This window comes from Sceloporus undulatus, chromosome 8, assembly GCF_019175285.1.
Source record: "Sceloporus undulatus isolate JIND9_A2432 ecotype Alabama chromosome 8, SceUnd_v1.1, whole genome shotgun sequence".
Lineage (NCBI taxonomy): Eukaryota > Metazoa > Chordata > Lepidosauria > Squamata > Phrynosomatidae > Sceloporus > Sceloporus undulatus.
Window position 1 is genome coordinate 3,332,095 of NC_056529.1, and position 17,133 is coordinate 3,349,227.

The 17,133-nt window shown below is 42.5% G+C and overlaps 1 protein-coding gene across 5 annotated transcripts in view; it reads right to left on the bottom strand.

Moving 5' to 3' along the window:
• The window catches only part of RSPRY1 (ring finger and SPRY domain containing 1), a 34,069-nt gene that overhangs the window by 5,781 nt on the left and 11,155 nt on the right, over positions 1 to 17,133 (bottom strand). For all 5 annotated transcript variants that reach the window (XM_042480832.1, XM_042480835.1, XM_042480833.1 and 2 more), the window contains exons 2-10: positions 12,241 to 12,735; positions 7,598 to 7,650; positions 5,626 to 5,738; positions 5,034 to 5,160; positions 3,751 to 3,809; positions 2,193 to 2,259; positions 1,744 to 1,875; positions 835 to 950; positions 169 to 312 (exon numbers count right to left, since the gene is read on the bottom strand). In XM_042480832.1, the coding sequence (XP_042336766.1) occupies positions 169 to 312; positions 835 to 950; positions 1,744 to 1,875; positions 2,193 to 2,259; positions 3,751 to 3,809; positions 5,034 to 5,160; positions 5,626 to 5,738; positions 7,598 to 7,650; positions 12,241 to 12,587 (1,158 nt within the window). In that variant the 5' untranslated portion in view covers positions 12,588 to 12,735. The remainder of the gene's footprint in view (positions 1 to 168; positions 313 to 834; positions 951 to 1,743; positions 1,876 to 2,192; positions 2,260 to 3,750; positions 3,810 to 5,033; positions 5,161 to 5,625; positions 5,739 to 7,597; positions 7,651 to 12,240; positions 12,736 to 17,133) is intronic.

Below are 17,133 nucleotides of genomic sequence, written 5' to 3' on the forward strand. Positions count from 1 at the left end.
TCAACGCTAACTATCGTTTGCTTTAACCAGGGGCGGCAATATCATGTTCAAACTCACACTATACTTTTGGTGGACCTGATCTAACACAGTCAATGCTGGAATGAAAGACGTTCATGTGGGCATCGGTGCAGTAATGGGCAATTTCCAATGGGAGAAAGCAGGACTTACATGGTTGAGAAATTTGCTGTCTTTGGTAGCCCATCCTATTTGCATGACTCCAGACGTAATGACTGTGACTTCGTAATACCAAACTCCAGAATCCACGCAGAATGTACACCGGACGCTTTCAAAAGACGAGGCGTCGCATCGGGCCTAGAAAAACAAAATGGAACCTGCAAGTGTAACTGCTGCACTTACAGTTGTGCATTCTTGGATGGTGCGTAACTACTGATCAGTGCCTTCAATCCACTGGGATTGTGGAAACAGGAAGGGCACTTGCAGGTACACAATCTGATGCACAAAGTCGGCATTCAGTGGAAGGATTGTGCAGCACAGCCACCACAACCAATCTACGAAAACTCATGCTACAACTTCTTTCGTCTCAAAGGTCCTGCATGATCCCTTTGCATACCCCTTAATGACATGAGTGTAGATTTACACTACACCAGCATGACACAGATTTTGGTTATAATCTATCATGGAAATGGCATCTAGGCCAGTGCTGCTCAGTGGTGCTGACTCTCTTTTGCACCATAGATAGCATTCAAACTGCCTAGTCACCAAAGTATCTAGAGTCCTTTCATCCAAATGAAACCAAACCTATTACTACTCCTGCAGTTCAGGGAGGTGACGAATGTGTAACATCTAAGTAGTAAAAGGCACACAAAAACCTACCTCCAAACCATGTGGTGAGATCTTAAGGTATTCACTGACATCATTACTATTTAGCATGGCATTAACATGGGTCAAGTCAACTTTCTCATACGTAAACTGTCTTCCTTCTTTCAAAACTGCAAGAGGGAAAAAGGAGTAAATTTGGAAGTCAGACCATCTACTGTGGCAGTTATCAGTCATGCAAAACACAGCTCACATCTCTCACTGGCCAAGACGATGCATTTATAACCAGAGCAACACAGTTGCCACTGCATATGGATGCTCCTTCTGCATTCTTGGGAACATCTGCTGCTTTAGCCTTCATGGTTACAGTGGTTTGCTTAACTACACATTCAGAGTACCTTGCAAAGTGGGCCAGAGTCCCAAGCTGTGTATAAGTTGTCTAAAGCAAGTTGATTAAAAGATGTTGAACAACAAGCAAAATGCACTCGTCTGTTGCCTTTCTTCTGGCTGAAAGCAAAAATACGCTTTCAACAATGCAAGGCAGACATCTGCTTGGGGCTATAGGCTTTCCACAGCAAGTTGTAGCAAGTTGTGCCTCTGAAGGTTGTATATTTCACTTACCTCCCACTGTGAAAATTGCCTCTGACAGATTCAACAACAAACGCAGGGACAAAAGAAATATTCAGAAGTGATGCTAGATGAATTTTATTAGGGGGACTTTTCCCAACAAAGGGTTTTGGAAGCTCCCTCAAGGCAAACCTTCTTACCATCCCCTCCCTTTGAGCTGTACTGTTTCTAGGCTAAGTCGCCCCAATTCAGCAGTAGCTACAGGCCCATAAACCTTCTGGTTTTATCCAGGCAGCTTATTATACATGTCTCATTGTTTGCTTAAATGTCTAAATAAAACATTGAATTTTAAAGCTAGACTCCTTTATTGCAAGTGGAAAACAATATAGTCTTACTTACACAGATTATCTAAACTCCACTGAGCACAGAAACCGACTTGGCGTTTTAAGTAGTCTGGATTATCCATCCATTTCTCTAACAAGACAAGTTGGTCGCTGATGCACGTCTCAGAAATGGTCATTTTATTTTCACCTAGAGTTGAAAGAGAGAGCAATAAATGTGGGGAGAAAAGGGTCAACAGAAGTATAACAAAAAGGTGGTGAAAGAAGGTGCAGTTTAAATACATAAACAGATAGCCTTCAAGAATCTGGGATCAGAAAGCTGAAGGAGTTTTATTAGGCTGTACATACATGCTATATGATGTACAAGGAAGAAATGGAGCAGAGCAAAGCTCTCTGGTCAGAACCAGGAGTGAGCTTCAGAAAGGAAAAAATCCCACCGCAATTCCTAGGAGACATCTTTGCTCTCCCCTCCATGTCCAGTAAAGTATATTTTAAGCAAACACTTACTTGTTTGTGCAAACTTTTCCAGGGCTATTAGTGCAAAAAGCATTACTGTTGGGTGGGACTGGAACGCCTAAGACAAAGAAGAAAATCAATGAACACAGTGCTCACCTAAGCTGCCCCTGAAAACAATACACTGCCTTTTCCCATGTAGGAAAAACATGTGCCCAACTAGTTTGTCTTGCCAAGATAAAAGGTTTGATATTTAACATAATAGGAATGATCTAAGGATGAGGTTTATTTCAGAGATCCAGGAAATGAAGGCAGGAAGGAGCTAGTACTGGGTCACACTTCACATTGCTTTGTGTGGAGGAATCAACTGTGACGTCTGAGCCAAGCCATGGATAGAATGAAATGTTCAGGATATCCTGCAGGGATATCCAGCCATCAAGATTGTCAGCAAAGGACCTCCTCTGCATCCTTGCAGGAATGAGAACTAGAGGAGCAAAGGCTCTTTCTGCCTTAATAGCTTTTTGGTGGAACTCACTATCCAGGGAAATTTGTATATAAAGTTTCTGGCAGCATGCTTCTTCACATAACTGGGGCTTTACAAATTCTGACTGCCCTTTCTGCTCTTGCTTTTGACTTCCACAAATTATATTAAAGAAGGAGTGGGAAGAAGGTAATCTGAGATGTAGTGGGAGATTTTGCCATAGATTACAGACAATAACAGAAAAACAATGCACCCCTCTACTACCCTAAATCAGGGTATTAATGGCCTGTTACAGACTGCCAAAATAAAGCTGCTTCGGGTCTCTTTGGAGGTATGCTATTTAAATGATGCATGCGTCCTAAGAATCCGGAAGCTGCACCAAAGCTGCACTCCAGTGCTTAGGAATGGAGTGTGGCTTTGGTGCAACCTCCGGACTCTTAGGACCCATGCATCATTTAAATAGTATACCTCCAAAGAGACCCAAAGCAGCTTTATTTTGGCAGTCTGTAACCGACCAAAATGTACAAGTACAGGAGAGGGTTTTTCTGTGAAAAAACTGAATTCTAGAACTGAAAAGAAAAAGGCACTTTTGGTCCTTGAACCTCCCCTTTCCTCCTTTCCCTACCTCTCATTTTGCACCTGCTCTGGTTAATGGACTTGGGGGTTAAAGTAAAAAACATAGCAGATTCTACAAGCTTGAAACCTGCCCAGCCCAATCCTAAAGAACATAATAATTTAACAATGCATCAAACATGCATTGGTGATGTGACTCCTTTATCGCTTGTCAGCTGTTTTATACATTCAGATCACTGCTCCATCTAGCTACCCCAGTATCACCTATTCTGGTGCTACATTGCAAGGTACCACCCATTACATCTTCAACTACTAGTGTCAGCATCTGATTCTGAGGGTTTTGGGATCCAAGTTATGGGCTCTGCCTTGAAGCAATGGACTCTTCCCAGTCTCACGCCACATCTTCCCAGTGATAAAACAATGATGGGGACTTGGCCAAACACTGTGGTATCTTTCCCACCAAAACACAACAGGAAACAAAAGCCAAAATCCTTCTGAGTTTAAACAAAAGAGTTCAAGGAGGAGCTTGCTACACTTATTTAATAGCTGGATACTCACCAAGCTCTGCAGTAAGTATTCCAAGATTCCTTGACTGAGTAAGCCTACACTTGCAGGGCCTGCAAAAACATTAAAAATGAAACACTTGCATCCAGTAAAAGGCATTACTTTTTTTCAAGTGCTCCCAAAGACCTAAATGTGGTGCTCTGCCCTCCATGTTATCTTCCTTTGTAGGAGAAAGGTGTAAGGCAAGAAAGAACTGAGGGAATGAGTAGGTTTATCTGAGGTGAGGGTATGCTCTGGAGCCCAAAGAACTGTACCAGCTTTCTAACTGTTCCTCCAGATTCCTGTGGGCTGCTAGCACTATCATGGCTGCCAATTTAGCAATCAAAAGTGATTTAGTGTCACTCTCGATTACCTTTTCAGCTATTCAAGGGCTGTTTCCTTGCTATTTCAGAGTGGGAAACCCTCCCATCCAAAAATGGCATGCCATGCTTTTGATTGAGCTTTGAAATGGGGGTTTGCTTGTCTGTTTGTTTTCCTTTTTGGTTAAAACATTTTTGGGGAAAGATGTTGGGGGCTTCAGGCAGAGGGTCTTAAGGGCTTTTGCTGGGCCTCCCAAGGATCGCATCTGTCATGTTTCCAGCCTTACTATTAACTACTGCATGCTGTTAGTCTAAATCTACCTAATCAGTCAGAGATATATTATGTCCAAACAGGAATCCAAAAATTCTGGGTGAGGTTTGAAAGCCAACTACTGCTTCATGAGGATTCCAAGGCTGTACCTCCCTCCTCCAGCTCCACATCCCCTTGATACCATGCTGCCCAGTAAGAGCCACTTCAGGGGAACAACAACAGGGAGGTAATGTGTGTTTAGCTTGGGGTAATGTGTGTTTAGCTTTACCTCCCTCCACAACAACCACTCTGTATTCTAGCATACGACACAGCCAGGCACAACTTTATAAAGAAGCACCTTCTGCTTTCTGGTGGCACCAGCAGATATTACTCCTGTGGCGGAAACACAGACATAATGCTTGCAGAAAACTCTAGTGGCACACCAGAGCTTTTCTTGGCTATTTGCCCATTTTAAATTCCTGCTCACCACCAACCATTTCAAGATTGTATTTGTAGATATTGGGATGTGGAGAAACAGAGCTAAGCGCTTTCAAGCTCACTGAGTGCAATGCATTAAAGCTCTCAAGCTTTGATTCAGGACTTGGTGGATGTACTATGAGTATATATGTACAGTGAGCTGAGGACAGGCTGGAGGGGAAAGCTAGAGACAAGCCCTCACCTCGCTAACCGCTCTCACCATGACCTGGAAATGCTACTATTTCTCTTACCTGCCAGCTTCTCTGCTAAACATCCCAGGACTGCAGTGGTGTTCCGATGTTTGGCAGGATGACAGGCGTCTTGGCGAGCAACAGCTCCGCTTAAATTTAATATTTCCGTCAGTTTCTGCAACGCATCCTAAACAGGGAAATTAGCATGCTGCCGAATGACAAAACCTGGACACATCCTCTCCTGCTCATTTCTGTATGAAGGCTCAAGAACTCTAATACATTCTATTTAAAACTGTAAACAATGGTGGGGAGAGAGCGGGCTTCCCTATTTTGTGCACCTTTGTTCAATATCTACCATTTGAAGGCTGGAACCGATGTGAAGGCTGGAAGCCACAGCCTAAAGCTAGCTGTCAGTCCCAACTGAGAGGGGCCATAGACTCAATGGAAGTTACAAAAGTATTGACTTACCAGGTTCCCATTGGCTCAGTGGGACTATTCTAGTTCAGTCTAACAAATGGTTTTAAGGCCAAGTTTTTGGGTGCATATCCACATATATAGGGCAACGTTGGAATCAGTATGTTTAAATGTAGAGTAAGAAGCATCCCTAATGCTGTGCCCCCCGCCCCCAATTGCATGCATTTACTCAACTTACTTTTGTTGGCAAAGGACACTCATCCAAAAGTAACGTTATAACAGCTGGTCCCAGGGGATCTTCTAATGGAATAACTCTAATTAACGATTGGACAACTTCCAGCCAGCCTTCATCTGTCAACCACAAAACAGAGGCAACTATCTCAGACTGACAAGGATAGATGAAGCGTAATCATATACGGAATCAGAGTTATCATTTCAGTAACCCTTCAACAATTCATCGGTACAAGTCATCTCAGCCATAGCTTAAAACAGTTAATGATCAGGTACCGGATCCGACTGTAACAGCAGAAAAAAATAGCTCCTGGAGAGAAGGCAAGTATTCATAGCTCCAGGGACTCAGGTGAGCACAGGTATGTTTAGTTCTCCATGATTACAACATCAAGGGATGACTTAAGAGTCTGCCATCCAAGTTATTTTTAATGATTGATGCTGGGGACTGAATCTGTAGTAGTTGGCATGCAAAGCATGTGCCCTACCACTGAGCATAATATTTTCCGGGGAAGGCTATTCACAAATTCAGCTGCAATTGATTACGTGTTGCACACAGAAAATGAGCTTTCTATATTACTATACAGCATACACAGGCTGAGTCTCCCTTATCTGGTATTCTGAAATCCAAAATATTCCAAAAGTCAATTTTTGTTTCATAAGTGGCTGAGATAGTGTTCTTTCTGATGGTTCAATGTACACCTTTTGTTTCACACACAAAATTATTAAAAACATTATACAAAATTACCATCCAGCTATGTGTGGTGCATATGAAACATAAAGGAATTCTGTGTTCAGACTTGGGTCCCATCTCCAAGACATCTCGCTCTGTACATATATGCAAACAGTTATTCCAGAATCCAAAACACTTCTGGTCCCAAGCATTTTGGATAAGGGAGACTCATCTTGTATACAAAGATTTCGCTTCCCTTTTACTTCATCCTCACTGAAGCTCCTTTACAGTACCTGCTCCATCTCTTCATGATCCTCCACTTTTTCTAAAGAGGGTTTTTTTCTCAATTTCCATGTTATGTTTTGTCGAACCACGCTACTAGAAAGCATTAGCGCCTCTCAGGTTCACTAGTCCTAGTACCATAACCAGCCCCAGAGCAGGGTTGTTCCAAGTATTTTTGCAAAGCAGCAAACAGTCCCCATCACTCACGACAAGGTGTATAGTATACAAAAACAGCCAAATTAATTTGGCACTTGGGTAAAAATCCCACAAGCCCCTCAGCTCCCTGGCAGCAGAAATAAAACAGCCATAAACTTCATCTTAAATTTAATATGCAAGTCCCCAGCTACAGTAGATCCACTGAATCCATGGGAACAGGGTAAATGAAAAGTATATAAATTCCACTGATTCTCTATGGCAGACTAACAATTGGATTTAGGGTTAAGCAACTAATAATTTGTTGCCCTTTTGTGAGACTCCAAACCTGCTGCCGAAGGCAGTCATCACACTATTGGTTAATGGTAGGGCCAACGCACAGCAAAAGAATTCAGATCTCTGCAATTCCACCAAACCACAGACTGTTTAAATGATACAGAAATTTGGGACAGTCTGGTGGTGATCAACACATATTTTGGGTCACTCCTTCCTTCTCCTACTAAGCTCCACAGACTCCATTTTACTATTTCCATTCAAACGGGAAGCAAACCACATAGGTCCAAACCACACAGGCCCTATCCACTTGTTCACTGTAAAACCCAAATAAGCCAGTTAGCTCGAGTCTTGTGGCAGCTGGCAGGCTGATTTTGCAAGAGCATACCTCATAAATTTAGCCAGATTAGATAGCTACACATATTAAGCTAATTACTGTTTTACTGAGCCCATTGTCAAGTAGTGGTACCACTTAGATAATTACTCTAAATTGTCTCAACCTTAGGAAATAAACATGCAGTGCAACTTCAAGCTTCTTTTCGGAGCTAAATGGTTTCTCGGCAAAGCGCAACTAGAGGGCCACATAAGAACACGGAAATACCTGTTTCAGCCATTTCATGCAAAGTCATCATGGAATAAGGAGGTTCCTGATCGCTGGAAGAAAGAAAGGGAAAAATGGTTACATTAATCATTATTAGAATTGGTGCATCTCTATTAACAAGCATGGAACGAAGACCTCAACTTGGTCTCTTTGCTTTTGATATGGCATGGTGGACAATGGAGGAAGTGGCTGATTCTCCTTCTTTGGGGGTCTTTAAGCAGAGCTTGGATGGCCATCTCTCAGGAGTGCTGTAAATCTGTTTTCCAACTCTAAGGCTCTGATTCTTGAAATTATTGCCATTGGATGCAATCCAATCACTGTCACAAATTCTGGATGCAACTAGCCATGGTAGCAGGGAAAGGTACATCATTCAACACATAATTCAACACTTCTAAAGGACAGCAAGTTATGGTTGGCTAAGCCAGCCGGCCAGGGCCAAGAAATGGAAACTTGGATGGAGATGCACAAAGTTTGTGACAAACCACAGAGTTTCTGCACACTGTGGAGAAAACAGCAGCTTTTAAACACAGTGGAGGGAAAAAAAGCCACCTGCAAAACTGAAAATGGAAAGGAGGCTCCCAACTTGGCAAGCAAAACCACTTATTCCACATGGCAAGGAGCCCTCAGATTATTGTCATCATCAACCCTGTGCGCCAGAGCTCAAAGACTGAACACTTTTACACGTCTCATTTACTTGAGAGAATTTTGGGCTGCCTTCCAGTCTAAGGCTTATTTATTTACTCCGGCCCAACGTTTTTATTTATTTATTCGGGAGGAAAACCCTTCCATGAAATATGGAGCTTGCAACCATTTAAAATATTTCAAATCAAACAAAAGATGAGATGCCAACCAACAATAATAAGTCACAGGCTGCTGCAACACATTAAAGCTAGCTAAAGGCAAGGAGGCTGGCCATTAAAAACCTGACAGCTGGAGGGGTGAGGGCTTTTACTAGATGTTGAAAAGGATGTGTGTGGAGAGGATGGACCTCCAATGCTAGGGAGTTCCACAATCTAATGGTGGCCACCATGAAAGTCCTCTCCTATAATGCCAGCCAACTACATCTCTGGTTATAGCTGCAGCCTCCACAGCCGAGAGGAGAGGCTGATATAAGGAGACACAGTTCCTTTAAGTAGAATGAGCTGGACCCTACAGGGGGAACAAAAGGTACCCACTGCCCCCCAAATTAGAATTCTGACCCCTCAATGAAATTTCCCTTAGTTCCCAAATTTCCACTATTGCTGAAAGCAGTTGGGCATTGAGAAATACAGTCTAGGCATCCAAAGTAAAGCAAGCAAGGAAAGTGGACAAAAGAATGTGAATACAGCAAAGAGCAAAGAGTTCCAGGTGTGAATGATTTTCAGCGTCTCACTTTCTGAAATCTAGAAACTTGGGAACTGATGGGAGGGCAGGATTCTCATTCGGAGGGGCAGCGTCCTCCTTTTACAATACCTGTTATCTTGGGCCTAAGCCAATGAGAGCTTTCAAGGACATAACTAAGACATTGAATTATGCCCAGAAAGAAAGGAGTAAAGAAAGAAGTGTGGTTGTTGTAAGATGAATTTTAATGCGCGCCTATGGATGAGCTATGCTTTATATATAGGATAACATTAAATGTTTTCAATGAACATCCTCAGTGCTGCAGAGCACACTTCAATCCACCGTCTTTTGGAAACGTTTTACCTAGTAATGCACAATGCTTTTATTCTCTTTAAAACTATAGCAAATGCTCTTTGGTCCAGAGCAGGACAGAGGCTGCCTTGCATTCTGGCTGAAGGCCAGCTCTTGTTCCACATCAAATGTTAATGAACATAGCATTCAGGAGTAGCTGGGTTGAAAAGGGCTGAATGACAGATGCCATGCAAAGGAGGAGGACAGGAAGGATTGATGTATTTGTTTCAATTTATATTGCACCCTGCTCCCAGGATACAAGGCTGTTCAAACGTAGATGGAAGACTAACACAGCTAAAATGAATCACAACAGGAAAGCAAAGAGGGCTTCTGTGCTAATAGAGTGGTCCACGGCAACTCTTTTCCAGCAGCTCTTCAACTCCTGAAAGCTGACCAACATAATACAGTCAGCCCTCCTTATCCACGGATTCAAGCATCCATGGGAATTCGGAGTAAATAAGCCTTGCAGAGAAGCCCACAGCCTCCAAAACCTTTCCCTTAGTCATAAAATTTGCTGGGTAACCTTGATTTTAAACTCTCTAGCTACCTTACCTCATAGGGCTGTTGTGGAATAAAAAGGAATAACCCTGAAGGCTACTTTGAGGAGGTGAAGAAGAACAGGATTCCAAGTGGGATGACATTAGGAAGGCTAGGTTAGAAGGTGCAGATGGCACAGGGCTTTCTCTGCAGCAGCATCCTGACTGTGAAACTCTCTCCCAAGGAAAGTCAGGCTGGCTCTACCCTTTGAGCAGGCTGCCAAGATTGTGCGGTTTTGCAGGCCCTTTGGCCCTTAAAACAATAGGGGGTTGCCTGTGGCTTCTTAAACTGCAGTGTAAGAACTATTTAGAGGCAATTATCTTGGTTGAAAACTATTTAAAAGCATTTGCCGTCTTTTGAAATATTTTTGATTATTTAATGTTTAAATGTTTTCTTTGTTATACATCACCTCATTAGTCCTAATAGGGGTTGAGAGATGTTAGATAAATGACATATACAAACACACACACACATACAATATATATAGGTGTGTGTGAGTGTTTATGGTGTATCTCTTCATTCATCAACAATCCATCCATCCATGGAGGCAGGAGGAACGTATATATTGGGTGATTCAAAAAGAAGGGTGCAAAAGTAAAGCTATTTTTATTTGATTTTGTACCCTTCATATTGACTCACCCTTTATATATATCTTTCTATCCATCCCAGAGGTTCTTTGCTTTGGCAAAGCTGCAGACTCCTTTGCCTTCAGACCATGCCCTGGGACCACCAGAAGGTCTCTGCTCCTTCCCAGAAAAAAGAGAAAGCGAGTGCTGGCGCATAGCGAAGAATGAAGTGATTACCTAAGGAGTTATGAAAGAGCGTTTTGACAGCAGCAGAGAGCGCCTAGATAATGAAGGCAGGAAGGAAACTGTCAACACTCTTGCTGAGATCAAGATACAACAGAGATAATCAAAAGTGGCAAGGCAGAACAAGGAATTTAATCAAGAAAGGAAACCTTCAGGATTCAGAAGGACAGAACACCCATTGTTGCAAGGTGATGTAACTGTCGAGGTAGGCTTCCCGGTGCATTCACTTTAAATTCAATGGAAACACTACAATGATTTATTCAAACTTCTTCAGAAGCAGTATACTTTAAATAAGAGCACATAATCAGACACATGGGGTTATCTAAATGTGAACCAAGGACTTTCTTAAGCTATGAATTAAATCCACTCAAGCTTCTCCAACGCCAGTATTTACTTATTCATTTATTTATTCTTCTATTCTGCCTTTCTCCCATCGTAAGACTGAATGTGGCTAAACAACAAGGCTGAAACAAGATAAAGATAAAAACCCAATTGCTGTTGTGGTGTGCCTTCAAGTCATTTCCAACTTATGTCGACCCTAAGGTGAGCCTACTGTGGGTTTTTCTTGGCAAGATTTGCTCAGAGAGAGTTCAAAGGACTCAGGGCTGGGTATGGTTGGCATCCTGAATTCTGGACTTTTAAGCCCCGTTCACTTCCCTAAACTTTACATGTCTTCCTCAAGATTGTTGTTGTTTTGTAACTTCAAGTTGTTCCCAACTTATAGTAATCCTAATGGGTTGTTCTTGGCAAGATTTGTTAAGAGGGTTTCCCCCCTTTGCCTTCCCCTGAGGCTGAGAGAATGTGACTTGCCCAACGTCACCCACTGGGGTCCCATGGCCAAGCGGGGATTCAAACTCTGTTCTCCAGAGTCAGTCCAATGCTCAAACCACTACACCACACTGGCTCTGGAGAAAGATCTCCAAAAGATGATATCCAGAAACTTCATGTAATTCATCTTCTTTAGAATAAAGCTTTTGTAAACTCTCTGTTAACTCTGGGAGTGATTTTGGCTATTCAACACACACAGGGGAGAGAAGGGAAAAGTGGTTTACTTTGGATTACTCATATCACTACTTTCCACTTGGAAAGATGAAGAAGGTTGAGGAAGGGCTTCTGGGGGACGTAAGGTGGTCCACTTAAAGATCCCAAGAGCCACATGTGGCTCATGCACTGCACTTTGCCCACCCATGCCTTAAGGGTTGTACTGGGCTGGAAAACAATACACAAAAGTGGAAGGAAGGAAGGAAGGAAGGAAGGAAGGAAGGAAGGAAGGAAGGAAGGAAGGAAGGACGCTGCTTTCTTTGACTAGTAGTAAGACATCACAGTTGACTGAGGCATAACATAATCAGGCTGTGTTAGATTACAGGACTGAGTTTCACTGCAAGAAAAGACACTGCTCAGGGAATATTTAAAAAATACAACCATGGCAGAAGCTCAGAAAACCAAATATACAATCACTTTCCTTATAGAACCTGCAGAGATTCTACAAAAGCTATCCTTTTTTCATGCTTTGCCAGTAACTGTGGTCACAAGATGCCAAAGAAGAGGAACACAACATCAGTGCTTTCCCTAACTGCAGCCAAGAAAACACATTCTCTGAAACATTGTTTTTCAGGAAGGACTTACTTGTCCACAAGTGTCCGAATTACTGCCAGTGTGTCAAGTACTAATCCATCCACGTTATGTTTCTTCCTTCGTGGTTCGTGTGGCCCCCGTCCTCGTCGGGGTGGCCGGACTGGGTCCCTTGGATGGCTCCTTGTTTCAGGTGCAGGTACCCTGCTGTTCTCTGTCTGGCGACTCCTAGATTCCACATTGTCTTCCGCTCCACTGTCTTCTCGACAAACGCAGGAGTTCCCCATGGTGCTAGCCCCCAAGATTTGCAGCAAACAGGGAAGGTGCTGCTCAAGAGTCTGCCGTACACCTTGGAGAAGGCTTCTACTCACATAGAACACCACAAAAGCAACGACAATCATCTAGACAGTTTTAAAAGCAATTTCTTTTGGGTGCTAAATTGCAGCCTTTGCATCGTGTGAGTTTGTAATAACTGGAACCGACGGGGAATGGTTGGTTTCCTTTCTGACATCATCACTGGAGATACACATTGGTCACCCAAGAGAAGGTCTGGAGAGAAAGATAAGGGGAAAAAACCACTATTTAGATTTAAATGGTGACAACCACAGCAAGCACACTTCTTTCAATAACCCAAATAATAGATCTAGTATTCTTTTATGCTTCAAGCCAGGGAAGGGAAGAGTGAAGCCTCCCCTCCTTGCCCAATGTTGCTGAAGTTCAACTCCCATCACTCTACTGGCTATGCTGGCTAGGCAAAATGGCATGGAAAGTTTACCCCTATATGCCAGAAAGCATGTTAAAACATCCCCATCCTCACAATTACTGTACACTGAACTTCTCACTACTCCCCATTACTTCCCCTTTCAATTGTAATCTCCTTCTACAGTACAGTATATGGTGGTAAGAAGTGATGCAATGTCACTTCTGGTCACTACTTTGGGAGGGACTGATGGGAATTACTGCTCAGCAACATCTGGGAGGTTGTTCTTGGCTCACTCTTGTTTTACCCCAACCAAGAGCCATTCAGTGAAAGAGGGAAAACTGAGCCAAGGAACCTATTCACTTCTCTCCAAATCTGCTATGGTCCCCTGCCATCTCACTTATTACAACTACAGTACTACCCCCAGATTCAGATATTTTCAGTCAGTGATTCACAGGTACATAACAGCTGGGCAGCTGAAATATTTGCCAACTTACCCCCACCCTGAATTATTCTGTCAGCCTTTTTCAAAGGTCTCGGTTCTCCAAGAACACAGACAAAGCCAGTGGAAGCAAGTTTGTGCATGAACAATTGATGGCAAATCCAATGTTAGCCTCAACAAGAATGAACCACTGAAATCAATGGGACTTGTGCAAATGATGAACAACACAGTTCATTCCTTCCAGTGGTTAGGATTCACACTGGATTTAGCCTTGGGCTCCTGGGCAGGGTCCAGACAGCTTCCCGATCAACTAGATTTTGAATATGGGGTTTCTAGATAATAAAGTTTTCCCTTTGTCTGAAGAGAGCCATTAGTTCATAAAAGCAGTGAGGAATGCAGCCAGTCCAGCGCTAGCAAAATGTTTCTGTCCATTTAGGTCCCAGTCTTAAGCTTAAAATACCAAATCAAACCAAACTCAGTGTACAAAGTGGTTGAAGTTTTAAAAATCCCAGGCAACCAGAGAAGAATTTCCCCATAATGCTGGTAGGACTAATTTCCTCCACGTAACCTGTTTGCCTCTTTTGACACTATTTTAAAATATGTACTCCCCGCATCTCATTTACGGAAAGGGACAAAGTTACCTAACAATCCAAGAATGAATGACTTTCTAACTGGGAAAAAATTCAAACTGCCCAGCCAGTTTCCATTAACATCCCATTGCTTATGGCACCTTTTCCACTGATGGGGCAATAAGCCATAAAGGTAGGTTTTAGATGGAAAACAGGGCGAGACTTACACAGAAAACCATGCTTCATTTAGTCATTTATTTAAATATTCATATCCTGCCCTATAACATAAGGTCTCTGGGCAGCTGACAATCAATTTGATTTAAACCATTTAAAATTTAAAACAACAGAAATAAAAAAAAATTAAGCGAATAATTTTAAAAGTGATTAACTTTAAGTAGGAAAAAACAATAAAACATGTGAGTATATAGATTTAGATGAAATCATTAGGCCTGAAAGGGCAAAATCTGTCCTCTGACTAATGTGTGATGGTAACAAAAGGTGTGTGCTCTATGTTACAGTTAATCATTATCAGTGCGGTTCTGAATGCCAGTGTTGTTGAGTGATTCGAGTGCTGGACTAGGAGTCTGTAGGGAAGGGGATCAGGGTTCAAATCCCTCCCCAGCAATGGAAACCCAATGGCTTAGGGAACTGACACACACTAAGAGGAAGGAAGCAGCAAACCTCCTTTGAAGAAATCTTTGCCAAGAAAGCCCTATGAGAGGGTTGCCGTAAGTTAGCCATAACAAGGGAGCTGTATGTTCCTGGTAGATTGCTCTGTAACTAAGGCACATTATGCACAAAGCGGCTCCCCGACATGCTCCCTGCAAGCCAAAACTGATGCACACCGCATGACAGAAGGCACCATGTGGTTTCAAGCCACACACTTCCTGGTCTCTCTTACAATCATCCAGAGCCAACTCATTGTGTTGAATAGTTGGAATAGCAAGAAGGAGGAAGACTCTCGGCTAAGGAGGGGAAAAGTTATCGCTTTCTTCAGCTGGCCTTCCTGCATTGGAGGAAAGCTGCACAAAGTGCAAAGACAAAGATAAGAAGCCCACATAACTTTGTAGGAGATAACAACTTTTTATTAAATAATAAAACACTTGTTTTAAAAAATGGAAGGTTTTTGAAGGAAGGGCTTTAGAAAGTGCTGCCTTTGTTTTTACTGAACTGTTTTACACAGTATTTTATCCTTTTTAAGTACATGCTTTAAACTGTCCATAGCTTAAATCTATTTCAATGTTGACTTCTGTATGTCTTTCAGCGTTGACTTTTGTATGTTATACTGTACTTGTTCCAAACTATAGTTCACCTTGAGTACCAATTTTGTGGAAAAAGTAGAGCATGAATAAAGTTAATAATCGCAACAACAACAACATGTAACCCCACTGGATTCGTATTCCAAAGCGAACCATCTGTGCCTCAGTGATCTTCCGGATCACAGAGCTTCTCCTACTCACCAGTCAGCTCCCATCTTATGGAATAGCAAAGTGGAACAGAAGTGTTGGGTCTCATAAATGAAACCCTCGGACCCTGGACCCTTTCGTACTATGTGGACGTATGTGGATTTATACGGCACAACAGATACACAGACACTTTATCCATATGCATCTGAGGAAATAGACTTTAGTCTACGAAAGCTCATGCTGCCAACTTCTTTCTTTCAGTTACTCTCAAAGGTGCAACAGGATCTCTTCACATCATAGGCACTTTATAGTAGAGATGTATGTATAGTAGAAATCCTGCACCCACAGCTTTTCCTCTCTGACCCGCTTTGCCATAGGAGTTTCAACCATCAGGTTTTGAGAATGACAGCTTGCTGTATTTACATCAAGTAGGGAAAAGCAGGAAAGACTAACATTACCCTGATAGTGAGGACCTTTTCATAGGCCAATAGAGTCTGCAAATTGGTATCATGCAAAACTCTCTGATTTGCTTGAGCTGTTTCAGAGGGGAAGTCCTGCAGGAGAGACTGCTGCCAGGCTTGGCCTGGTCTGCTTTGCCAAACTTTATCAAAAGTGATTTCCACTCATTATCACAGGAATACACACATTTGGAAGTGTCCAACGGTCATAAAGCCAGCCTTGCAATAGCTAAACACCAAAATCCAAGGAATCATGAGGACTTCCAATGACAAACTGCTCTCAGCTGTTCTCCGCAGACCGCCACATGTATTTTTAGCAACGCATTTGCCAAATGATTGCATCAGACGCAAATTCTTGGAGAAAGTGTTCTATTTTTGTGGGCTCCAGGCACAACACTCTGCATACATTTCAGGACTTACTGACACCCAACACTCCCCTTTTCTCAGCCTGAAAGAGAGATGCACACAGTACCTACTACAAGCCAGGTTAAATCAACTCTAAAGGCTTATGGAAACACCGACTTTTCCCCACAAAGGAGCCAATCACTGTCCTTTGAGCTAAGTAAGGCAAGTCCCTCCACTGAGCTGCTAGACAAGAGCCTCTGAATGACTGTTTTTCCTGGGAACTTTGCTATTTCGGGAGGTACATGGGGGCTGAGCGGGGGAGAGAACCGGTAAAATAAGCACAGCCACAAGTATGACTAGTGACTTTTAGCCAGACAAACCATGCCATTTGTTTCAGATGATCTGCAAAGGGATTAACAGAAGCAGCCCAAAAGGCTGTTGGAGATGCTGCCAGTAGATCAGTTGAATCGCAGAAGTTCCAGACAAATTCAGAAGAAATCTGTTTCTAGACCTCAAGATAATAGGATAAATCCCACCGAAACTTTCCATTCAAGGCTCAAGAAGTAAATAAATTCTACTTGTATCATCCTTACTGAACTCTGCTCTTGATCAATTCCCATATTTCCCTGCTCTTTTCCCCATCTCATCACCCGCTATCAATTTCTGGTTCCTCCCGCAAAGACATATGCATATAGTTTTAGGTAATAACTGCAGGTAACCATACACTATTGGAATCCTTTCTCTGAATATATAAACATGAAATAGTTTTTTCTTGTAGCCGAAAGAGCATGCAAGCTTGATTATCGAATCCGATGGATTATTCTAACTATAAAATCCACATTTCCCCTTGTGAACTTTACCGAACCCACAAGTATATATAAAAGCCGTTTAGGCCTCTTCCAGAGGTCTATCCAAACACAGCTATCACAACCATTGTTTTAGCAAGTCATCCAATAAGGCTGGAGACCTTCCTTCCAGGGCATCACAAAGGCACACTTTTCTAATCCATACAATCCAGCAGAAGATC